At 48.0% G+C, this 25,388-nt stretch overlaps 2 protein-coding genes across 15 annotated transcripts in view; one reads left to right on the top strand and one right to left on the bottom strand.

Moving 5' to 3' along the window:
* The first annotated feature begins 17,678 nt into the window (after positions 1–17,678).
* The window catches only part of BLCAP (BLCAP apoptosis inducing factor), a 28,916-nt gene continuing 21,206 nt past the window's right edge, over positions 17,679–25,388 (top strand). For 4 of the 12 annotated variants that reach the window (XR_004052524.1, XR_004052523.1, XR_004052519.1 and 1 more), the window contains exon 1: positions 17,715–17,870. Coding sequence is in view for 3 of the 12 variants with exons in the window: in XM_030914003.1 (XP_030769863.1) it covers positions 17,735–17,870 (136 nt within the window). In the remaining 9 variants the exon portion in view is untranslated. Of the gene's footprint in view, positions 17,871–19,202; positions 21,261–25,388 lie in introns of those variants that run through there. The other 8 variants (XM_030914003.1, XM_030914004.1, XM_030914002.1 and 5 more) reach the window with 5 other exon arrangements.
* Positions 21,959–25,254, bottom strand: NNAT (neuronatin). 3 transcript variants are annotated; one of them, XM_010355328.2, is made up of 3 exons: positions 24,250–25,254; positions 23,210–23,290; positions 21,959–22,981 (listed from the first exon to the last, which is right to left on the bottom strand). In XM_010355328.2, exons 1-3 carry the CDS (start codon positions 24,319–24,321, stop codon positions 22,889–22,891), a joined length of 246 nt encoding a protein of 81 aa, XP_010353630.1. In that variant the 5' UTR covers positions 24,322–25,254; the 3' UTR covers positions 21,959–22,888. The 3 variants fall into 3 exon arrangements, with proteins under 3 accessions (XP_010353630.1, XP_030769861.1, XP_010353631.1); XM_030914001.1 differs by having other exon boundaries at positions 23,215–23,290; XM_010355329.2 differs by lacking the exon at positions 23,210–23,290.

Below are 25,388 nucleotides of genomic sequence, written 5' to 3'. Positions count from 1 at the left end.
GTGCGTGGGAAGGCACTAAGGATCAACAAGAGTCCCTCAGAGCCCCTGCTCTCATTTCCCCTTCTTTTTAGACCTCCTTCCTTGCACCACCTAGAATGCTCCCGCATCTACTTCTTAAAAACAGGTAGGGTGTTGAGGGCAGAGAGGGTTATTAATCACTTTTTCTGAAAAATCAGTTTGTCCCTGATTATCAGCCTGATAATCCTTGAGATCCCCCTCCATCCTCCTCCCATCACCACCAGCCCCATTCCTAGGAGATGGACAGACAGGGAAGGAGGAGGTCAAGGTGATCATGAAATCGGAGCGAGGCCCAGGAAAGCTGGCAGTGGGGAGTGGTGGCAGGGAGGGTGGCATTCTGATGGGGACCTTTCTGTTGAGTGTGAGGTGCCCCTCAGACTTGGGGGATGGGTGATGCAACCAGTCATAGTCCTCTTACCTATTTGTGTTTGGGCCTGGAAATCAGTGTCTAGAGTGCCATGGGCAGTTGAGTGGGAAGTATATTGCACAAGCACATTCAGCCAAGGAAGGACAAAAATCTAGCTTTGTTCCCTTGCTGTGGAGCTGTATCCAGCCAGAAGAGGGAGTGACTGTTTCTGATTCACACAAAAATTCACACAAACACGCTATATGGGCTGGCAGTCAGGGAATTTTTTTTAAAGTCTTAAAATGCTAGATACAAAGCCTGAGTGTTTTATTTTAAGTTAAAACATACAAATGTGTATTCATTCTCCAATCTTTTGAAATGGGGCTAAGGCTTTTCTCTGAGGAGTCCACTGATCAGAATTCCAGTTCATTATTACATCTGTGATTTCCAATTTTGGCGTCTTTAAAATGGAACAAGAACTCAAGACTTGTAAAGTGACCTGCACGCAGACTTCTTGAAAATTTCTCTCTCACAGTTGCCTTGCTCAGGTCTTACTAGAAAGCAGTATTCTAACAACTTGACAATATTGGGTCTTTTGCTTGTTTTTTTCTCCAACATTTTAAATGAAACATTTCAAACTTACAGAAAACATTAAATAATTTTACATTAATACCCACGTATATCCCACCTAGATTCGACACGTAACATTTTCTTATATTTGCTTTATCAAATATTGACTTCTCTGTCCATCCATTAATCTTAGTATTATTATTACTATTATTATTTAGACAGGTTCTCACTTCGTTGCCCAAGCTGAAGTGCAATGGCACAATCTCAGCTCACTGCAGCCTCAACCTCCTGGGCTCAAGTAATTCTTCTGTCTCTGCCTCTGAAGTAGCTGGGACTACTGGCATACGCTGACATCTGGCTAATTTTTAATTTTTTTTTTTTTTTTTTTTTTTTGAGATGGAGTCTCGCTCTGTCGCCCAGGCTGGAGTGCAGTGGTGCGATCTCGGCTCACTGCAAGCTCCGCCTCCCGGGTTCACGCCATTCTCCTGCCTCAGCCTCCCAAGTAGCTGGAACTACAGGCGCCTGCCACCACGCCCGGCTAATTTTTTTTTTTTTTTTTTTTTTTTTTTTTTGTATTTTAGTAGAGACGGGGTTTCACCGTGTTAGCCAGGATGGTCTCGATCTCCTGACCTCGTGATCCGCCTGTCTCGGCCTCCCAAAGTGCTCGGATTACAGGCGTGAGCCACCGCACCCGGCCTTTTAATTTTTTTTGTAGGTGGGGCCGTCTCACTATGTTGCCCAGACTGGCCTCGAACTTGAACTGCTGGGCTCCTGCTTCTGCCTCCCAAAGTATTGGGATTACAGGCATGAACCTCCATGCCTGGCCATCTTACTTTTTGATGCATTTCAAAGCAAGTTGCAAATATCAGTACACTCCTTTCTAAACACTTCAACATCTCTCTCTCTCTCTCTCCTCTCTCTCTCTCTCTCTCTCTCTCTCTCTCTCTCTCTATATATATATATATATATATTTTTTTTTTTTTTTTTTTTTTTTTTTTTTATTTGGAGGCAGAGTCTTTCTCTGTTCCCCAGGCTGGAGTGCAGTGGTGCAATCTTGGCTCACTGCAACCTCTGCCTCCTGGGTTCAAGAAATTCTCCTGTGTCAGCCTCCTGAGTAGCTGGGATTACAGGCAGGCACCACCATGCCCGGCTAATTTTTGTATTTTTAGTAAAGACAGGGTTTCACCATCTTGGCCAGGATGGTCTCAAAATCCTGACCTCAGGTGATCCACCTGCCTTGGACTCCCAAAGTGCTGGAATTACAGGCATAAGTCACCACACCTGGCCTCAACATCTGTATCATTAACCAGAGTTCAATATTTGCTTATGAAAAAGTTACATGTGGTGGAATACACAAATCTTAAGCGGATCATTCTGAGCTTTGAAAAATTCACACACCTGTGTAACCCGAATGTGTATGAATGTAGAAAAATAGCCTGTTGCATGGCAAGAGGGACGCCATCTTGCAGTGAAACTATGATGACCGATGTTTGACTCCTGCATACCAACGTGTTCCTGTAGCATAGACAATCCCTCATAAACAAACAATGCCTATAGCACAGATCACCCCTCATAAAGATGTTTATCTAACCTCCACAGTGGTCATGAGTTTCAAAAGAAAGTCTGAGACGTGACCAGCTGCACAAGCTTTACTCTAAAAGCTTGCTGTAAAAAGAGTATTTTCAGGAGGGAAGGTGCAGGGAGCCACCATCTTGAGGCTGCCCAAGGCATTGCTTTTGCTTGTAAGTCCCTATTAAATGTTTCTGAGAAACTAGATTTGTCTGCCTGTTTCTTGGGTCTCTCAGCTCCCTTGCCCTTCCTGCTCACAGAGGAACAATGAAGACGTAAAACAAGGCCATCAATCCAGAAAGTTCCCTCATGCCCCTTCCCAGCAATCCCTGACCCCCCAACCATCGTTCTGATGTTCCACCATGGATTCGTTTTGCCTGTTCTAAAACTTCATATGAACGGAATCAGATGGCATGGACTCTTTTCTCTCTAGCTTCTTTCACTCAACATAAATGTTTTTGAGATTCATCTATAATCTATAATTTTGTGGTCTGTTTCTTATATTTTGTCAGTTTGCATTTTATTTATTTATTTATTTATTTATCTATTTATTTATTTATTTTGAGACAGAGTCTTACTCTCTCGCCCAGGCTGGAGTACAGTGGTGCAATCTTGGCTCACTGCAACCTCGGCCTTCCCAGGTTCAAGCAATTCTCCTGCCTCAGCCTCCCGAGTAGCTGGGGTTAAGGGCACGCACCATGACGCCTGGCTAATGTTTGTAATTTTAGTAGAGATGGGGTTTCACCACGTTGGCCAGGCTGGTCCCAAACTCCTGACCTCAGGTGATCCACTCGCCTTGGCCTCCCAAAGTGCTGGGATTACAGGCGTGAGCACCATGCCTGGCTTGCATATTAAATTAAATTGGGTGGTTACAATGATTCGATCAACAGCCATAAACAGATTTGCAAACAAACACAGCTGACTCTTGGTGAACTTGGAGTTGTCTGGGTGGGGCAGGGGCTCCTGCACATGCAACAGTGCACCAGATGCTCAGAAGGGCACAGTCCCTGTTGCTGTGTTTTACAGGGGACTAGACAGCACAGGGTAAGTAGAAGTTGGTTTAAAGGAGCTTATAGTAGTTTGTTTTTATCTCTTTGGGGAAGTATAATTGACATACAAGAAACTGTACATATTTAAAAAACAGAGTTTGGTAAGTTTTGACATGTGCATACATATACCTGTGAAATTGTCACCACAATCATGATAATTAATGTTTTCATTACCCCAAACGTTTTCTACTAGTTTTTTAGCCAGCATGTTTAAAGCATTTACTATGTGTCAGCTTAATGCTAAAGATTTTTCGTGCATTTTGTGATTTGTACTCACAGCCACACTAAGAATTATCAGCCCCATTATACAGATGAGAAAACTGAGGCATAGGGAGGCAAAATGATTTGCCTCACTTTCTGATCACACCCTTTCATGTGTACACAGTTGTTTATTCTTTCTTTCTTTCTTTTTTTTTTTTTTTTTTTTTTTTTTGAGACAGAGTCTTGCTCTGTCACCCAGGCTAGAGTGCAGTAGCGCAACCTCAGCTCACTGCAACCTCTGCCTCCTGGGTTCAAGCCATTCTCCTGCCTCAGCCTCCTGAGTAGCTGGGACTACAGGCATGAACCACCCCACACCTGGCTAATTTTGTTTTGTTTTGTTTTCTGATAGAGATGGGGTTTTGCCACGTGGGCCAGGCTGGTCTCAAATTCCTGACCTCGGGTGATCTGCCCACCTCAGCCTCCCAAAGTGCTGGGATTACAGGACTGAGTCACTGCACCCGGCCATGTGTATTCAGTTCTGACAGTTTTTTTTTTTTTTTTCACATTGCTAAAATTGGAATCTTGATGAAATATAGACTAGAGAAGCCATGATTTTTTTTATTTTAATTTCTTGTTAACCCAAACTGACAGAAACCATGATTTTTAAATGTATTGTTTTGTAAGTTTTTAACTTTTTTTCTGAAATAATTTCCAACTTAACACAAACAGTTACGAGAATAGCACAAAGATTTCCCATATACCCTTCACCTCAAATCACATATTGCTAACATTTTGCCACATCTATTTTAAAATTCTGTCTCTCAGATAAATAGATAGTGTAAATGAGAAATAAAATTCTAAGTCCCCCCCTCCAACCATCTGAATGGATTTCCTCCTCAGCCAGGGCTCTTCAAATTTAACTTGAGAGACTCTTTTGGGACGTGATGGGAAGTGGGAGTCGAACATGCCTCCTTATACCTCCCCGACATTAATATCAACACAGACTTTAAGTCTGATAAGAAACATTTTACAACCTGTTCTCTCTGAAGGCTGCTTCCTGAAGGCTTCCTCTGCAAAAACTTTGGTCTCCACAATATCTTAACCCAGACATTCATTTCTATTGATCCCAGGTCTTTAGATAAACTCAACCAATTGCCAACCAGAAAATGTTTAAATCTACCTATAAGCTGGAACACCCCCCTCCCCCGACCTCTGTTTCAAGTTGTTCCGCGTTTCTGGACCAAACCAATGTATTTCTTTTTTTTTTTTTTTTTTTTTGAGAGGGAGTCTCGCTCTGTCCCCCAGGCTGGAGTGCAGTGGTGCCATCTCAGCTCACTGCAAGCTCCGCCTCCCGGGTTCACGCCATTCTCCTGCCTCAGCCTCCCGAGTAGCTGGGACTACAGGCACCTGCCACTTCGCCCGGCTAGTTTTTTGTATTTTTTTTTAGTAGAGACACGGTTTCACCGGGTTAGCCAGGATGGTCTTGATCTCCTGACCTCGTGAACCGCCCATCTCGGCCTCCCAAAGTGCTGGGATTACAGGCTTGAGCCACCGCGCCCGGCCTGTATTTCTTAAATGTATTTGATTGAAGTCTCATGCCTCCCTAAAATGTACAAAACCAAGCTGCACCCTGACCACCTGGGGCACATGTTCTCAGGACCTCCTGAGGGCTGTGTCATGGGCCCTGGTCACTCATATTTGGCTCAGAATAAATTTCTTCAAATATTTTACAGTGTGACTCTTTTCATCCACGACAGATAGATAGATAGATAGATAGATAGATAGATAGATAGATAGATAGATAGATAGACAGACAGATAGATAGATAGATCGATCGATCGATCAATCTGAATCATTTGAAAATAAGTTGCAGGCATCGTGCCTCTATTTTTCTAAAGATTTCAGATGAACAAGGATCTAGTCTTTTGTAACTGTAGTATAATTATTAAAATCAGGAAATTTAACAATAAATAATATACTATTATCTAGTTTATCATCCATGTTCAAGTTTTGCCAACTTTTCCAATAATGTCCTTTATAGCAAATCTTTTCCAGTGCAGTATTTAGTTCAAAATTACATGTTTCATTTAGTTATTATATATCTTTTGTCTCCTTTAAACTGGAACAGCTCTTTTCTTTTTCTATCTTAAAAAAGGCATTTTTAAAGAGACAGGCCAGTTATTTTGTAGACTGTCCCCAAACTTCAATTTGTCTAATTGTTTTTGCATGGCTAGATTATGTACTTTTGGGGGGAATACCAGAGAAGTGTGGTTTGTCCTGTTATTCATGATGTTAACTTTGATCACTCAGTTAAGGTGCAGTGTGTCAGGTTTCTCCACTATATTGTCATTTTTTTTCCTTTGTAATAGATAAGCTGTTTGGCATTCAACTTGTAAGGAAGAGCTCTCCTTTGCTCCCATTTATTTCTTTATTAACAGCATAGACTCATGGATTCTTATTTTATTCAGTGTATAATAATGTATTACTATCATTATGCTGATGTTTCAGTGTCACAAAGAGGCAGGATTTGAACCCAGGTATTTCTGATTCCAAAGCCTATGTTCTTAATGTCTGTATTAGTCTGTTTTCACACTGCTATAAAGAACTACCTGAGACTGGGTAATTTATGAAACAAACAGGTTTAATTGACTCACAGTTCCACAGGCTTAACAGGAAACCTGACTGGGAGGCCTCAGGAAACTTACAAGTAATGGAGGAAGGTGAAGGGGAAGCAAGGACCTTCTTTACATGGTAGCAAGAAAGAGAGAAAGAGTGCAGAAGTGGCACACCCTTTTAAACCATCAGATCTCAAGAGAACTCACTCACTATCACAAGAAAAGCAAGGGGGAGATCTGCCCCCATGATCCAATCACCTCCCACCAGGTACCCCCACAACAGGAGAATTACAATTCGATGTAACATTTATGTAGGGACACAGACCAAATCATATTAATGTCTGTGCTACTTGCAGCTGTATTACCTTGAGCAAATCACTTAACCTCTCTAAAACTCAGCTTTATTGGAAGAGGCTTGTGTGATGGATGACAAAGATCCTCAGGGGAAAGTCTGTGTCTTTCACACTCAACTGTTCTAGGACTAACTCCCTCTTCCCTGCCAGGACCTCAGCACAATTCTGCTCAACCAACTTCACGCTGCACCAGTCTCTGCCTTGTCCATTGATAGAGGCTTGCCACACACCAGTGAGTCATACCCAATCCTTGCCAGATCTGAGGCTACTCCATCAGACTGGGTTCCAGAGTAAAACAACGTGCAGCAGACACTGCTGAGCTGCAATGCACATGGATCATGACCGATAAAGAAACATCTGTCATCATCAGCCACTGAGGTTTTGGAGTTGTTTGTCCCTATAGCATAATCTCATCTACCATTCCCTGTGCTAGGTTCTGGAAGTACAACAGGAACCAAGACAAACAGCCCCTGCCCTCATGGAGTTTACAGTCTACTTGGGAAGACAGATGTTAATCAAATGAATAATTACTAAGTCACATGATATTAAGGGCTACAAAAGCAAAGGACCTGGTACTCGGATAGCATCTGCCAGGGATACCAGCTTCATCGGGAAAACCAGGTAGGGATTTTAAGGAAGCAACATTAAAGTTAAGGCCTTAAAAGTGAGCTGGAGTCAGCCAGGTGAAGGGCAGGCAAGATCCTCCAGCAGAGGGAACAGCATGTGCAAAGGCCCAGTGGCAGGAAGAGAGCCTGCTGAGTTCCCAAGCTTTTCAAGTTTGCTTCTTCAATTGCCTCTCAATTCCATGAGCCCCAAGGTCCTGCTGCTACATTTCCTTTGTACTTAAATTAGTTGTTTTCCACCAAAGGAATAAAATGGGTACACTTAATATTTTAGGTAGGAATACAGAGCCACAGTTCCTACACACTTGTGTGGGAATCACATTAACCTGCGTCTTTCCAATAAATTTCCACCTCAATGGACTCATTTGCCAGAAAGAAGTTCCTATTCTAACGCATCTGTGGGCCCATCTGGCTTCTCCAAGAAATGATCAAAAGTATCCTCTTGAGCAATAAGTATTGACAAGCACTCTGATTTCCATTATCCTTTTGTTGACTCTTCAGAAAGAGTCATTGGCACTATCCCATACTATGGTCAGGGCAGCAGAAGCCCAGGGGTCTCTTTGAGCAACACTGACACCTATTACCGCCTCCCATTCCTGTGTCAGGGGTAATCTCCTGGGATAATCTGAGACAAACAGAACAAAAAAGATTCTCCATCCTCTGGGCAACTGAACTCAAGAGAGTCTGCCTAAATCTGCTCTTCCCTAGGTTTTACGCATTTCAGTAAATCCATGTATTTTTCAAGCCAAAATTCCAAGAATGACCCTTGAGTCCTCTCCTCAACCCATCAAAGATAAAGGAATCTGGGGGAGCACAGAGGTAAGCCATCATGGCTGTTGCAGAGAACAAAACAGCAGTTCAGTGTGACTGAACCTCTGAGAATGAGAAGGGAGCAACTTGAGTCATGGTCATATCACACAGGGTCTTACAGGTCAAGGAGAGGAGCAATGGATTGATTTTGTTACTGGTGGTGAATCCATATGGGTCTGCAGCAACCTCAGTTCTTCCCTCCTCAGAAAACAGAACTTGATCCAGGTGGCATAAGTGAGAAACCGAAGCAAGTTTCCAGAGCAGGAGTGAAAGTTTTGTAACCGCTCAAGGGGTTCACCTTGCCTGCTGCCTAGACAGAGCCAATATCAAGATACAGGAATTGCGATTGAGAAAGTAATTCACGCAGAGCCAGCTGTGCGGGAGACTGAAGTTTTATTATTACTCAAATCAGTCTCCCGGAGCATTTGGGGAGCAGAGTTTTTAAGGATAGCTTGATGGGTGGGGGAAAGCCAGTGAGCCAAGAGTGCTGACTGGTCAGAGATGAAATCATAGGGAGTCGGAGCTGTCTCCTTGCATTCAGTCAGTTCCTGGGTGGGGGCCACAAAATCAGATGAGCCAGTTTATTGATTTGAGTGGGGCCAGCTGATCCATCAAGTGCTGGGTCTGCAAAATATCTCAAGCATTGATCTCAGGAGCAGTTTAGGGAGGGTCAGAATCTTGTAGCCTCCAGCTGCATGATTCTTAAACCATAATTTCTAATCTTGTGGCCAATGTTCGTCCTACGAAGGAAATCTAGTCTCTGGGCAAGAAGGAAGTCCGCTTTGGGAAAGGGCTGTTACAGTCTTTGTTTAAACTATAAACCATAACCTAAGTTTCTCCCAAAGTTAGTTCGTCCTACGCCCAGGAATGAACAAGGACAGCTTGGAGGTTAGAAGCAAGTGTCTGTTAAGTTGGATCTCTTTCAATGTCTCAGTCATAATTTTGCAAAGGTGGTTTCAGTTTATTAAAAAGCTTTAGAGCAGGAATGAAAGGAAGTAAAGTACACTTGGAAGGGGGCCAAGCTGACGACTTGAGAGAGTCAAGTGTGTGGTTTGACCTTTACTTGGGGGTCTTAGACGCTGGCATGCTTCCAGGGTTGCCTTACTTCTCCCCTGATTCTTCCCTTGGGGTGAGCTGTCTGCATGCACAGGGGCCTACCCACAGTTGGGAGGGGCCGCATGCGCAGTGTTTACTGCAGTTTACACATGCTCACTTGAGGCATTCTTCCCTTACCATTCGAGTGTTCCTAGAAGGCCACATACCACTTAAACCCCACCATTTTGCCTCGTAGTGCGCATGCTTGAGCCCACTTACCCAACTCCTGTGATTTTATCAGGAAGCTGCTAATCACCAGTTTCAGGTGTTTCTGTCTACGGCCTTTCCTGATGCCAGCTGCAGCCAATTATTATTTTAGAGAGACAGTTTTAACAACTGCCTGACCACCACCTGATGGTCACCTGACAATCCTGGTGGATGGGGAGGCAGGGAGAAGAGCTCTCCTGCCCTGACCATGTCCGACTAACTACCTACTGAATAACCCATCAGCAAGTCCTGACAGCCCTGCCTCCAAAGAAAGTCACAAACTAGCCTACTTTCCTATATCACCACTGCCTCCATGCTTAACCAGGCCATCACCACCCAGACCTGCCTCCACCTCCCCACCACCTCCCCACTTCCTCTCTTGCTCTCCAATTCATTTACGTCAGCTACAGTGATATTTTAAAAATGCAAGTCATGGCCGGGAGCAGTGGCTCATGCCTGTAATCCCAGTACTTTGGGAGGCCGAGGTGGGTGGATCACCTGAGGTCAGGAGTTTGAGACCAGCCTGGAGTCTGACCAACATGGTGAAACCCTGTCTCTACAAAAAAATACAAAAACTTAGCTGGGCATCGTGGCAGGTGCCTATAATCCCAGCTACTCAGGAGGTTGAGGAAGTAGAATCGCTTGAACCCGGGAGGCGGAGGTTGCAGTGAGCTGAGATTGCACCATTGCACTCCAGCCTGGGCAAGAAGAGCAAGACTTGTTCTCAAAAAAAAAAAAAAAAAAAAAAAGCAAGTCAGATCAGATCACTTTCCACTTTAAAACCTCCCACTGACCCTCCCATTTCTTTAGGAAGATTTAGATGGACTGGAGAGCAAGAGAAGAAGTGGGAAGAGATGGTGGGGAGGTGGAGACAGGTGTCAGTGCGGTGGTGGCTTGGTCAAGCATGGAGGCAGTGGTGATATAAGAAGATGGGCTAGGTTGTGACTTATTTTGGAGGCAGGGCTGCCATGACTTGCTGATTGGGTAAATCAATCAGCCTAAGCTGTGAACTAAGACAGTTCACACAGCTTTCAGTGTCTGGCACATAGTAAGAGCGTGATATATAGTTATCGCTTGTACCATTGATAGGTGGATGAAAGTTTAGTAAGATGTAAGATTAGGTAGTTCCCCATTTTACCATCAGGTGTCACCAAAGACCTGGCTAAAACAGCACGCTTGCTTCCCAGATGAGAAAGCCCTGAGAAGTGTGGAACAAAAGGGCCTCAGAGTTGGGAAAATTTCCCAAGGTCAGGAAAGTAGGTCAGGGATTTAAACCCAGTTGTCCTGACACCTTAAAAGCCATGGTGGGGAGAGGCCCTCCCTGCCAGGGCTCCCACAGTGCCTCTAGTTCCTGGGATAATTTTACATATTTGTAATAATAGGTGACTAAGGGTGCTAACTATGTAAACTGTGCTAGTCTTTTTTTTTTTTTTTTTTTGAGATGGAGTTTTGTTCTTGTCGCCCAGGCTGGAATGCAATGACGGGATCTCTGCTCACTGTAACCTTTGTCTCCTGGATTCAAGTGATTCTCCTGCCTCAGCCTCCCTAGTAGCTGGGATTACAGGCGTGCACCACCACACCTGACTAATTTTTGTATTTTTAGTAGAGATGGGAGTTCACCATGTTGGCCAGGCTGGTCTCGAACTCCTGACCTTAGGTAATCCATATGCTTTGGCCTTCCAAAGTGCTGGGATTACAGGTGTGAGCCACTGTGCCCGGCCAACCAGTGTTATTCTAAGCATTTTATAATACAAACTCATTGAATTGCCACAAATGATCACATGAGGTAGAGTCAAATGTGTCCCCATTTCACAGATGGAGAAACTGAGGGACACAGAGGTTTATTAACTTGCTCAACAACATACAGCCGGTAAATGTAGAATGGAAATGAACCCTTCATTCTCGCTGCAGTCTGCACCATCCTGGAGCTTACTCCATTCTCCGGTCACCCTGGTAATAATGTTTTTTATCCCTTTTAAAATATTTTGATATCACATAGCTTCCTTAGTGCTTTAACATTTAACTATTGTTCATTACAGGTTGAATTTCCTGAATAGGTAAGTACTGGTAACAAGATAATGTTGATTTTTTTTAAAAAGTAATTGTCAAGCAGAGTGATGCATAGGAAAGTAAGTATTGTGATTTCACAAAACATTGTTCTATTCATAACATAACCATTTCCTGATGCTTTATCATTTAGCCCCAAATTTGCCATCCAGTCCCAACTGAATTCCGTGGACCTGGTTAACAGCTGAATCAGAGACTAGGAGGATTACATGACAAAGGCAGGAGCTCGGTCTGGCCTTTCAATTGTTCCCTTATTCATTCAACAGTTACCGCCTCTTCCTTCCTACCAGACCCAAAATGAGTCCTGCCCTCCAAGAGCTCGCGGTCTCATGGGGATTAACAGACAGGAAATGCACATGCATTGGCATTGCATAATTGCCCATCTCTCCAGACTGTCTGTAGAGCCTTTTTAGGCAATCTCTCTCTCTCTCTCTCTCCCTCTCTCTCTCTCTCTCTCTCTCTCTCTCTCTCTCTATATATATATATATATATATATATATTTTTTTTTTTTTTTTTTTGAGATAGGGTCTTGCTCTGTCACCCAGGTTAGAGTGCAGTAGCATGATCAAGGCTCACTTGCAGCCTCAACTTCCTGGACTCAAGCGATCCCCCCACCTCAGCCTTCCAAGTAGCTAGGACCACAAGTGCGCACCACCACGCCCAGCTAATTTTTTATTTTTATTTTTTATAGAGACGAGATTTCACCATCTTGCCCAGGCTGGTCTCAAACTCCTGAGCTCAAGTGATTCACCTGCCTCGGCCTCCCAAAGTGTTGGGATTATAGGCATGAGCCACTGTGCCCAGCTCTTATCCTCTTTTCTATCTTCCATGCCTAGCACAGTGCCTGGCACATTTTAGGTAACCAAAACATATTTGATGAATGAATGCAAAGGCTTCATGGAGGAGGTGGCATTTGATCTGGGCCTTTAAAGACTGGGGAAGATCTCGACAGATGAGGACAGGGGAGAGGGAACACCCCCTCAAGAAGAGTGACACGGTCATTTTAGAAAGATCATCCTGGGCCAGGCATGGTAGCTCATTCCTGTAATCCCAACACTTTGGGAGGCCAGGCAGGCAGATCACCTGAGGTTAGGAGTTTGAGACCAGCCTGGCCAACATGGTGAAACCCATCTCTACTAAAAATACAAAAATTAGCTGGGCATGGTGGTGCGCACCTGAACTCCCAGCTACTTGGGGAGGCTGAGGCGGGAGGATCACTTGAACCTGGGAGGCAGAGGTCACAGTGAGCTGAGATTGCACCACTGCACTCCAGCCTGGGCAACAGAATAAGACTTCATCTCAAAAAAAAAAAAAAAAAAAAAAAAAATTCATCCTGGGTGGAAGATGAAGGTTCTGGGTGAGACAGGCAGCAGAGAGACCAGTGAGGAGGTTGCTGCAGGGTTCAGGGGAGAAGGGATGGTGGCCTGGACCAAACTTTGGTGGCAGTGAGGACAGAAAAGGCCTAAAGAAAATTCAGGTGCAACGGGCAACAGTTGAGGTGTATGGAGCAAGAGGGAGCAGGAGTCATGGGTGACTCCAGGTGTCTGGTGGGTGGGAGCAAGTTGGGGAAGTCTTGGTAGGAAGTTGAGTTCGGCTCAGCAAAATTTTAGGGCAGAATGACCTTCCAGGTCCCTCAAGTCAGAGCCGGTATCGGTGGTGTTTCCACAGCCTGGAACTGAGCTGGGAAGGTGGAGCAATCTTGAGGGTAGAGGGGAAAGGGTTCAGATGAGCAGGAGCAAATTCCATATGCATTAGAAACCCTGCCTCAGCTTCCCCAGTTTTCTGAGCCCCAGGGAGAAAGGGTTGGCCTCTGAGGCCTTGTACACACTAACACTCAGCCTGAAGTTACTGGAAGGTGGTGTCCCCGCAAAACAGACCTGATCCTTGTTTAGCAGCATGCCACATTCCATGGGATGGCAGCACCCCTTCCTTTCTTCTATTTTTCTTGTTTTTGTTTTTGAGATGGAATCTCGCTCTGTTGCCCAGGCTGGAGTGCAGTGGTGCGATCTCGGCTCACTGCAACCTCCACCTCCCAGGTTCAAGTGATTCTCATCCTCCCGGGTAGCTGGGATTACAGGCACGTGCCATCACACCCAGCTATTTTAAATATTTTTAGTAGAGATGGGGTTTCACCATGTTGGCCAGGCTGGTCTCAAACTCCTCACCTCATGATCCGCCTGCCTTGGCCTCCTAAAGTGCTGGGATTACAGGAGTGAGCCACCACTCCTGGCCCCTTTCTTCTATTTTTCTTGAGTTATAACATACATAAAGTACATAAAGTCCCCAGTCTTTTTTCTTTCTTCCCTGCACCACCCCATTCTCCCCACAAGACAGGGTCTCCTTCTGTCACCCAGGCTGGAGAGCAGTGGCACGATCTCGGCTCACTGCAGCCTCCGCCTCCCCTAGTCTTATGGTGAATTTTTACTTGAATTTTCACTTATGTAATCACCAGCCAGAAGAAGATATAATCCTTCCAGCACACCAGAAAAGCTCCTCTTGCTCCTTTCCCATCCCTACTCGCGACCTGACCCAGATAACTGCCATTTTTATTTCTAACCCTATAGATTAGTTGAGCTTTACATGAATGGATTAATATGGCATGTACTGTTTTGTATCTGCCTTCTTTTAGTCCACATACTATATGTGAGATTAATTGGTGTTATTACATGTAACAGTAGTTTGCTCTTTTATACTTAAAACACAGTATTCCATTGCATGAACATGCCACAATTTATCCATTCTCTGGTGATGGACATTGAACCATTTCCAATTTGAGCTATGAATAAGTCTGCTATGAACATTCTTGCACAAGTCTCCATGTAGACATAGGCACTCATTTCTCTCGGGTATATACCTAGGAGTGGAAATCCTAGATCACAGCATAGGTGTATGTTTAGATTTTGTAGATACTATCAGTTTTCCAAAGTAGCTGTACCATTTTCCTCTGCTGTTAGCACCGTGCAAGAATTTGTTGCTCCATAGCCTCTCAACATTCAGCTCTCTTTGTTGTTATTTAGTTTTTATTTCATAATCAAAAACTCTGCAATCCACCTAGGCATGGAAGGGAACAAGGAAAACATGAAACCCAAAGAGAACTGCAGTGAGAGCACTAAGATTCTAGGATACTGTGAGCAAATAGGGTGGAGGGTGCTCTCCTGAGCTACAGAAGGAATGGTCTGGTGGTGAAGATAAAACACAAGTCAAACTTATTGGAGTTGTCCACAGTCAGCAATAGTGATCTTCTTGCTGGTCTTGCCATTCCTGGACCCAAAGTGCTCCATGGCCTCCATAATCTTCATGCCTTCTTTCACCTTGCCAAAGACCACATGCTTGCCATCCAACCACTCAGTCTTGGCAGTGCAGATGATAAACTGGGAACCGTTTACGTTGGGTCCAGCATTTGCCATGGACAAGAGGCCAGGACCTGTACGCTTTAGGATGAAGTTCTCATCATCAAATTTCTCCCCGTAGATGGACTTGCCACCAGTGCCATTATGGCATGTGAAGTCACTACCCTGACATATGAACCCTGGAATAATTCTGTGACAGCAGGAAGCCTTATAACCAAATCCTTTCTCTCCAGTGCTCAGAGCATGTAAGCTTTCTGCTGTCTTTGGAATTTCATCTGCAAACAGCTTGAAGGAGAAGCAGCCCAAGGGCTCGCCGTTGACAGTGATGTCGAACAACATAACATGGTGGACATAGCTAATAGTATGGGGATCCCGGTGGCATCTGCAAAGCCAGCTTTCTCTTTTTCTGAACAAGGGCTTCCACTACAAGACTCCTCTTGTCATTCAGTGTTGGATACTGGGTGTGGCTGCCATGGGTGCATTGATCCTTTAGCCTATAAGCAGCAGGATGGTGGAAGGCCACATTCAGGCCTGTTGGAGTCTCAGCTAGAGGATAAATGGACATCTCCTTGCTTTGGATGTGACCCCAGGAACTGGATAGCCATCTTGTGACCATGAGCGTGAAACCAGCACAAGGACAGAAGATAAAATGAACCTCGGTCCTTGATGACACTGCCTAGCCACTGAGTGGCAGACTACTTTTTAAAGCCAATTGGTATAGTTGTGTGTTCAACTTGCAACATAAAAGATACAGTCCACCAACCTTTATTCCCAAACCCCTACGGCTCCATTTCTGTCCTCTACAGCATCAGCCCCACTGAGCACTCCCTCCTTCCTGAAACCTCCTCTCTAGGACCCACACTCACTTGGTACTCTTTCTACCCTACTGGCCACTGCTTCTCAGTCTCCTTTCCTGGATCCTCCTCTTCTGCCCACTTTTCTCTCCACCTTCTTTCCCTTGAGTTCTAACCCAGCACTATGACCTTTGTGTTGATGTCCCCCAAATATGTATTTCCAGCCCCAGACTCCTGTGTCACATAAACCTGCCTACTCACCCTCTCTGCCTGCATGTTGCCCAGGCATTTCAAACCTAACTTCTCAAATTCGAATGTGATCTTCCCCCTCAGTCTATTCCTCTTTCAGGCTTCATTGTCTTGGTCAAGGACTCTTTTTTTTTTTTTTTTGAGACGGAGTCTCGCTCTGTTACCCAAGCTGGAGTGCACTGGCCAGATCTCAGCTCACTGCAAGCTCCGCCTCCCGGGTTCACGCCATTCTCCTGCCTCAGCCTCCCGAGTAGCTGGGACTACAGGCGCCCGCCACCTCGCCCGGCTAGTTTTTTGTATTTTTTAGTAGAGACGGGGCTTCACCGTGTTAGCCAGGATGGTCTCGATCTCCTGACCTTGTGATCCGCCCGCCTCGGCCTCCCGAAGTGCTGGGATTACAGGCTTGAGCCACCGCGCCCGGCCGGTCAAGGACTCTTTTACCCTTTCATTTACTCAAGGCTAAAACCCAGTGAGGAGTTATTGCCAATGCCTCCACATCCACCCACGTCCAGTCTTCCATCCTTTCCTTCACCTCCCCAAGCCACCACCCTGAGTCAGCATTAGCTTTTGTCTGGAAAGCTGCAACCACCTCCTAACTGGTCTGCCTACACCCACTCCTGAGTGCTTTCCAAGCCATGCGGCCTGGGTGGCCTTTCAGAAATCCGAATTTGCTATCCTTTTCCTGATGAAAATGGCTTCCCCTGACTCTCGAGAAAAGCCAAATATAGTATGCAGCTGACCTGTCTTCTTTGGTGCTCACCTCACCCTAACCCTGCCCCTTCCCAGCTCCACATCTGGGACAAATGTTCTTTCTGTCTAGAACATTTCCCTCTCACTCTTGCCCTAATCGTCCTTGGTTTCTCAACCTAAATGCCATCTTCCCCTCTCACTCTTGCCCTAATCGTCCTTGGTTTCTCAACCTAAATGCCATCTTCCCCTCTCACTCTTGCCCTAATTGTCCTTGGTTTCTCAACCTAAATGCCATCTTCCTAAGGAGGTTCCATCCTCTCCCTACATTACTCCATTAATTTCTCCTAACACTCTCTACTTCTTCTCACAGCACTTCCCATGATGTGTAATTATGTATTGATTCAAGTCACTAATATACAGTGACTATATGACTGTCTCCCCGCCTACCCGCCATCAGACTGGCAGCGCCTTGAGGTCAGGAACAGACCCAGGACACCCACTCTACTTGCCCTTAGCACTGAGCCTGGGTACAGTAAGCGCCCAAGGAATACGCTTAATTAGCTAATAAATGACTACACGAACTCATTCAAGTCCCATAAAAGCCGTAAGGTGGGCATTTCATCAGAAGCCGGGGCGGGGCGGGGGAGGGGCTCCCTCGCCCAAGGTACCGGGCAAGTGGGGGAGCCTGGGCCTGACCCAAGGCAGTCCCAAGTTCTGAGCCCGCATCTTTCAGCTCCTGAGCCCTGGCTGCATGATGAAACGCTAGTAAGGGGGTGGACTTTGAGCCACGAGAAGGTTTTCCCCGAGTCCCCGGACCGTCCGCACGGAGAAGAACTAAGCGGGTTCACCCAGAGGAACACAACCTAGCCCGCCCCGCGCTCCCGGAGTAAAGCTCACAATCTGCTGCATATGCATAAGGGGACCCGGCCGCGCTTTGGGGCTGTCCACACTGCGCCTGATAAAAATTATTAGGGCCTGAGGACCTCGGCGCTCCCAGAATTTTGTAAAAGTGCGTGCAAAGGAGTCAAAGGTGGCCTGTGGCTGATATTTAGGGGAGATGGGGCGAGGGTGAGCTCCCCTCTTCGGGCCGTGTGATCAGGCGTCTGTGGTAGGCAGCCCGACTCCAGGATGGGTCCTCGGCCGGCTCCACTAGAAGACGAAGGGGGCGTCTCCCCGGCTTCCTGCGGCGTCCGTGGCGAGCTGAGGTGGAGGCAGGCTGCGGCAGACGGCGACAGTGGCGGCGGCGCCATGGCAGGGCTTGCAGGTACCGTGGCGTCAACCTGCTTGGGGCGGGATGAGAGGCCCTCCATGCGGCCGCGCCGCCATATTGTCCCTTCTGGGTCACCTTAGGCGTCTCCCGGTCCCCGTCACTGGGGTTTTCCTTCCGCCTACCCCGGGAAGGGAGGGCCCCCCTGTCCGGCTTCAAGTGATTGCTGTGATTGGACCTAGCCTGGGCCTTGGGGGTCCCTTTCCTGCCCGGGGGTGGTCACAGTACTCCTGGGTGCTCGCTCCGGCCTTGTCCAAGGTCAGTGTCCTTGCAGGATGAGGCAGGCAGAGCCGGGGGCACGGGGCTGGGGAGCGCGACCACCATCTCTGCGGCCCCGGGTTCCACGCAGGGTGCCCAGCTTGTGAGAGGCCTGTCACTCTGTCCCCATCAGTGTAGTTGCTTTAGTTGCTTTTTTTTGGCCGGGGCGGGGGGCATGGGGGTGAGGGGAGAGAGGGTCTCCCGCTCGAGGCCCCGCTTCGGTGTCTGGGGTGATAGGCTGACGCTCTGCTAAGAGTCGCGGGCGCTTCTTACTCCCTCCAACTTTACATCAAGGGTGGACACCCCTTCCCTTTCCTTCTATAGACGTGGGGAGTGGCCCTCAAGGGCAGCTGAAAGAACGGAATGCCTGGCACACTAATGTACTGGAAAGGAAGCATGGGGGATGGGAGACAGTTGCTTTTTCCTTCCCCTTTCCAAATCTCCTTTAGTTTCCTTCCAGGTCTTCGTGTCCCATTTCAGCGCTAAATGTTGGGAGACTGGGGTCTGTCCTCGGAAAGAAACAGCCTTTCTGTTTATAGGTTTGGATCGTCTTTATCCCTTTCAGGGAACTGGTGTGTTGGGGACGGCTTCTCTGCCCTGCCTGACATGGTCCAGTCATCCCGTCAGCCTTCTGGACGGCAACAGCAAAGCTGGGACCAAAAAAAAGTTCCAGCTTAAGTGCTAATGCCAAGTGTTAGATCTTGTTTGCTTGTTTGTTTTAAATCAGAGACGAATTAATGTCAAGCAAATCTGTTAAAAGATTTGATCACGGGAAGCCTGGTCGGTTTCCAGTGACCAGGTCAATTCCATATCTGAAATTGGTCTTGTTAGAGTTACTGCCAAAACCAGTTGAACCTTTAATCTGTAATATGTTGTTTCAAAGAGGAATCTGGGTTAGGCTGTCTTTTGTTGTTGCTGTTCTCCTATCTTTGAAACACATGCATTCCATTTCAAGCCTGTCCCTGTGCGATATACCAAGAACCATGCGTTGCCTGCCTCTCTGACTTCCTGCTCTGGAAATACTCAGGAATCTGGATCCTGCTGGGGCATGGGCCCTGTGGGAGGGCAAGTGGGGGAGGGGAGGATAAACAGGATCATTCCCAGATGGTAACAACATGTCTCTGGGGCATATAGAGGAAGTCAGAGGTCACCAGGGGAAAAGAGATTGTTGTTTGACTAGTGTTTTGTGTATGTGCATGAGTGCACATGTTTAAATCTTTGGTGGAGGAGGGGGCCGGGGAGGGGGAGTTAACTGCAAATTCAGAATCTCCCTTTGGGGTGTTGGCTCCTGAGGAGATACACATTTCAAAATAGATATCTAGTAAATGACTCACAGTGGACCTGCTCCCCGATCCAACAGTTATCTGTTGCCCAAGCCCAAGGAACTTGCCCCTGCCCTTCCCTCACAGCAGACATCCCTTCCTTCACTGACAATTCAGATATTCCACAGATAAAGGTAACAGTGTCACATAGCACCCTGCACCCCTAAAAGTCATGGTACCTAAACCTGCCACCTCTGGACTTCAGCTGGTTAGGCTAAGAAACTTAACATCCTGGAGCATTGATCTCAAGGGTCTCTCACCTGTTGCTGGAGTCCCACAGAGCCATTCCCAACTCCTTCCCAACTGATCTGCTCTGTCCTTGGCCTTGTGGGGACAAAGTCTTCTGGGAGCAATGACAGTTTAGGCAAAGGGGACATTCAGCACTGTGACTAGGGGCTGTGCAGTAAAACACTAGGCATTTTCAATTCTTCCCATTGCTCTCTATCAGAATAAAATGTTTAATGATATAGTATGTGGAAAAAAATTTTATAAACAAGGTGTGTTTGGACCATCTAAGCATTGCTTGGCATTGCACTGGATGGAAAGTGAATGCATTGTCTTCTCTGGTGGGTTGTTTGCTGCCAGAACATGAGGTTTTGTGGGTGGAGGATGCAAATGGGGAGTGGACATTGCACACTGAAGCCCACACATGCAGGTGCAGGCCACCAGGGCAGCCCTTGCCTGGAAATCTGTCATCTCACCTTGTCACACTCACAGCCCTGCTGATGGATGGATGGAGGAAAAGGGCTTTGCCAAGATAATATGGAAAACTCTGGGGCTACCAGCAGCCTCTTGTCTTCTAAGTGGGGGCACAGGAGGTGCTGTGTCCAGAGCAGCCAGCTCTTACCATGCTGCTTTGGTCCACCTCCCTGAAATCTACCTTGTCACTTGGGCTGAGGTTAGAGCATCAAGGGCAGTGGGGCTATGGGCATACCCCTCAAAACCTCCAAAGGGAGGGTCAGCCTTCATTGAGAACACATGTTGGTATGTTCACGATTCTGTGGGTTTAGTGTGGAAAACCACAGAAACTCCCAGTTTTGAGGCCTGCCAAGATAGGGGTTCAGAAGGGAGGAGGTGTGGGCATTGCCTGCTGATGAGTCACACTGGGGCGAGAGGAGACCTGCCTCACCTTCAGGCTATGGTAGCAGCTATAGCCACCCCGCCTAAGAAAGATGAAGTCTCAGATTGCGCATCCTCTCCGAGTCCTGATGAGTCCTGATTGCCACTGCAATGACAGTTTCTAGCATGTTAGGGTTCACTGGCATCTCAGAGGCCCTCTTAGAGAGGGAAACTGAAGATGAAGGGTATAAGGTGACATGTCCAGGTTCCCTAGGCTGATTGATGGCAAAGCCAAGACCAGAACTGGGATCTGCACCTCCCCACCCCTATAATTCTCTGATACCGAATGAAGTTTTAGATGCCTTTAGAGGTGCTGGTGACTGGGGGGCTTGGTTAGGGGAAGGAAACATGGTCAGGCTTAAGGGGGCAAGGTACTTTGTGCTCCAGAAGTATTTGTGACAGCTGTGACTAAGGGATTCAAAGAAGTGGCAGGAAGAGCGATTTATGGCCCTCCAACTCCCTCCCTTGGTGTTGACCCAGCAACAGGTGTATAGTGACAGGGACATATAAAGCCGGAGACAAGGCTGAACAGGCGGCAGGGCCATTTGGTGAGACAGTCAGCTGACCCTGTGTAGAAAGAGCCCTGACTCACTGGGGAGTGGGAGAGGAAGACAAGTCCGAGGCCGAGCAGCCAGCCCACTGCCTACCCTGACGTGATGGCAGGGGAGAGCCCAGGGCCAGGGACCTGGTAAGCATCCCTAAGAATAAGGAGGCTGGTGCTGGGAAAAGCAGAAATCCAGTATTGGGGAGAGAGGTTTCTGGGGTGAGGTGGGGCCAGGAGACCCTGCAGAGTAGCAGGGCCAGGCAGATTGTCCTTGTAGTGGTCCTGGTGGATATGGGGCCTGCAGCATTAAGCTGGGTGGAGAAGGTGCCACACTGCACCTCTTATCCCATACTCATTGTCTAAGCCAATGTCCACCCTGCCCAGTACTCATTTCCTTGGGGCTCCTAGATGGAGACCTGGAGTAAGGCTTTGTGTTCTGAAATCACCCCCTTGGTCCCTAGTACCTCTTTGGAGGGCTACTGCCACCTTTTTCCCCTCCTCTCATCTTTCCCAAAGTGATTACTTGCTTTCGCCCCTTCTCCTAAGACCACAAGTAAAGCACCTATCCCTTTGGGGAGGGGGAAGTGGTCCCTTATTCCCAGACCACAAGTGAAGATGTCAGCCTTTCTCATTGGGGCGGGGGGGCGGGGCGGGGGGAATGGTCCTTTATCACAGGACAGCATTGAGATGAGGTTGGGTGTGTGAGGGGCCCAGCTTATTGCAATTTTGATGGCCCTCCTTTTCCTCCCTCCCCCAAGCAGAGTGCCTGTTCCACAATGGGCACATCAGCTGAGTCTTAGAAGCGTGTGTTGATGCCGCTAAAGAAATCACAAGAGACAAAGTTTTGGCGCGCCTCCACTGCCCCGCAGGGTCCTGGGACACTGCGAGACAGGGGAGGTACTTTTTTTTATTTTTTGTAGAGGTGGTCCCTGTCCTCCAGGAGCTTACAATCTAGCTGGGGAGACACAACTAATGCACACTTAAACAATCAGTACAATTAGCGATTACCACAATATTGACCACAACTGCGTGAGACCAGGGAAAAGCAAGATCAGTGAGGGGCAAGGGGGATTCAGAGAAAGTGTTTTAGTAAAGGTGGGATTCATTTCCTTTTACTGCTTGAATAGTTCCAAATCAAGTGACACATTATTTTGGAGTAGGGTGGGCTTGGGAGGCAGTGAGGAGGAAAGGGGAATCGAGGGAACAAATGCAGCGAGGCTGGAATGCAAGTGCCCTAGGCAAGGGACAGCGAGAGGGCCCCACTGTATTTCTTAACCACCCTCCTTCCTCAACTGTGCCCTCCAGTCCCGCCACACAGGCACGCGGTTGGTGCTGCACGAAGATTCAGGGCTTCGGCTGTCGATGTCAGAACGTCCATTCTGCTGGCTGGTGTGGTGTTTGGATCTCCATGGTGGGGCCTGCTGGCATGGCCCTGACTTCGGGGCTGGGATGGCGCTGACCCAACTTTGTCCAGATCAGAATGTGGTGCCTATGCCCAAATCTCAGGGGTCTGCTCCCCCTATCCCCCCTCCTCTCCCGACCCTGCCCCTTGGTGGGACCGGTGCAAAGGGGTTGGGAAGGGATCTGGTATCTTCGTCATTGTCGGTACTGCTTCTCCAGGGGTCTACTGGCCCCTCACTGACCTTGCCAAGTGCTCCTCTGGCGAGGGAGCACAGGGGACCCCCCATTCCTGCGCGGCACTGGCTCCCATGCTGGTTGAGATGCACAGGAGCATCTGATGATACGGCCGCCCAGGGCTGGGAGCTGGGGCCTCAGTTGGGGGCTCGCTGCCTGCGCTCCCCCAACACCTGCCGCCCGGTCCGCGACACCGTGTACGCCAGCTTCTGCAGGGAGTACCTGAACACCTGCGGCGAGAAACCCAGGACCCACCCTTAGTGGAGAGCACCCACAGCATGTCTGTGGTGCTGCCGTGCCCACCCCCGCCCCACCCCCTGCCCCGCCCGCCCATCCAGCGTAGGCTGGAGAGGCGGGCGCGGGAGCAGCTTGTCCACGAGTCAGGGCAGCTGGAGCTTTTCCAACTGTGCTGAGAGCTGCATGGCGGCAAGCTGATTGGACCCACAACTTAGGTATACCTCACTTCTCGCAATGGGCTGTGTCCCTGGAGGATTTCGAAAAGCGAATCCTACCCAGTAAATGCAGCATTCCAGGAACACCTTGAAGGAAATATGCGATTCCTTTGGCAAAGGATTCCTTTAGCAGGGAATTCTTCCTGCAAAGGGAGCTTTTAGGGTAAATGGTTTTATGGGCAAAGCGCTTTCTTTTGATTTATCTCTTTTTACACAAAGCGCTTTTGCCTCTTTTTGATTTTTTTTTGTAAAGCAATTATCTTTTTTTGGAAGCGCCTTTTCCCCCTTCTATTTTTCTCTAGAGGGGCTTTTTTCTCTAATTTTTTTCTTGAAAGCGTTTTTGCCCAATTCATTTATTTCTGTTAGCTCCCTTGTCTAATTTTTTTCTGCAGTGCGTTTTTAATCTAATGCATTTTTTTTTCTGCCAAGTGCTTTTCTCCGATTTATTTTTCCTGCAATGCGCGTCTTTCTCTTTTCCTGTGAACTACTTTTTCTCTAATTCGTTGTAGGGTTTTTTTTTTGTTTTGTTTTGTTTTGGGATTTTTGCGAAGTAATTTTTATTTTTTCTGAGAAGTGCCTTTTTCTAACTTATTTTTTGTTTCACCCCCGCAAGCGCTATATGTTTTTTTTAAATAAAATTTCTCCGCAATGCGCAATTTTTTAAGGTGGAAAATTTTCACTCTGCGAGCTGTAAAGTCTTGCAACACAGTAGTGCCCCGCCTCCCTCCTGGGGTCGAGTCCGGGTGTAGCGGGTTTTTCTTACCGCGTAGGTCGCTAAAAGCCTGGGTGATCGTCCGCAGCGGTCGCCCGCCGCGCCCCGAGTCTTTGTTCCCGGGCAGGCGCGGGCGCACTAGGGAGGGTCAGCGCGAGGAGGACGGCGCAGGGAATGGGCAGGGGCGCGCGGTGCCGGCAGCGGCACTTTGGCGGGCAGGGATCGCGGCAATCGGAATAGGACGGTCCAGGAGGCGGCAATCGCGACGCGGTCTTGCGGGTTCTGGGGGCGCGAGTTGGGAACCCTCTCCCACCCGAAACCCTGGCACACTTACCTGCAGCAGCACGCGGAAGATGTACCAGCCGATGATGAGCAGTTCAGCCGAGGCTGCCGCCACTGCCGCCATGGTTCCGAGAGTGGTAGGTGGGTGGTCAAGAGAGAGGGTTTGCCGAGATCCGCTGGTCTCGGAGTCCGCTGTTGGGCGCACTGCCGCAGCCGCGGTGGCCGCGCCTTAAGTACCCGCCCGCCACTTAAGTGCGCATGCGCGCCTTGGGGGGGTGTTTATGAGGAGGGGTGGCTGGGGGCGCTCCTCATTCGCCAGGAGAGGAAAAAAATAATCCATCTGCTCTTTCCATACCGACCCCCGCCTCCTGAGTTCCATCTTAGCCCCCTTCCAGAAGATTCCGCCGTGCTTGCTTTTGGATTTTGCTTTAAAATGGAGGGAGGGGTACCACGACTCTGGATAGAGTACAAGGCGAGGATGGGGGTGCAGGTCTCTTAGTGTGGCGCCCTTCTCCCCAGTCCCTGGCCTGCAAATTTGAGCTCAGACCCCGGTGCCACTCCAGAGCCCACCTTGGGGATGGATGGAAAACAGAAATTAGGGAGGGGTCATCTGCCCCATAGAGCAAAAAAAATGGTGCCCCTTTCAGAAGCCTCGGCATAATAGAACCATGCTCGGCGCTCTTTTCCTAATACTGAATGAGTTTTAAGCCCAGGTCCTCTGCTTCATGCGTGTCCCTAAGCGCGTAACCCGTCTGATTCTTTACATCTCTCTTACGTTAGCGAGATGAGGATCTGCGGTGGAGGTCACTACCGTAGGGAGCTGAGCCGGGGCACTGCGCTTTGGGCGCAAAAGCAGTAGTCACCTGGTTTCTGTGGGAGGGATACAGGAAGGATTGGCGCCCTTCGTATGCGCGGAAGGAATGAGCTCTCTACCGAGAAGTGGTTGGAATATGGTCGGGGATAGTTTTCTGCTGGACAGGTCGTTTCGACCTCTGTCTTCCGCTCCCCTCCCCCAAGCCCTGGTAGGTCGGCCTTAGCCAGCGGGGTTCTTTGTACCCGTTGCGCTGGGCGGCTGGATCACCGAACAGGGTTTCACTACCGCTACCGGAGAGTTGTGGCTACCGCAGCCCCATTTCCAAGTGAGGTGGGTCCCTTTCAGACCGCTCGTCTTGTGGGTCCCTCGCACAGCGC

This window comes from Rhinopithecus roxellana, chromosome 13 (genome assembly GCF_007565055.1).
Source record: "Rhinopithecus roxellana isolate Shanxi Qingling chromosome 13, ASM756505v1, whole genome shotgun sequence".
NCBI lineage: Eukaryota > Metazoa > Chordata > Mammalia > Primates > Cercopithecidae > Rhinopithecus > Rhinopithecus roxellana.
Note: the sequence above shows the minus strand (reverse complement) of the source record. Positions and strands in the feature narration are given on the sequence as shown.

What these genes read in the sequence shown, in the direction of transcription:
- NNAT (XM_030914001.1), bottom strand. Translation starts at nt 24,321, where the DNA reads ATGGCGGCAGTGGCGGCAGCCTCGGCTGAACTGCTCATCATCGGCTGG. An exon ending in TCTTCCGCGTGCTGCTGCAG is followed by an intron (nt 23,291 to 24,249) that starts GTAAGTGTGCCA and finishes ATTTCCTTCAAG; the next exon opens with GTGTTCCTGGAATGCTGCAT. An exon ending in GACACAGCCCATTGCGAGAA is followed by an intron (nt 22,982 to 23,214) that starts GTGAGGTATACC and finishes TTCTCGCCGCAG; the next exon opens with GTGTTCAGGTACTCCCTGCA.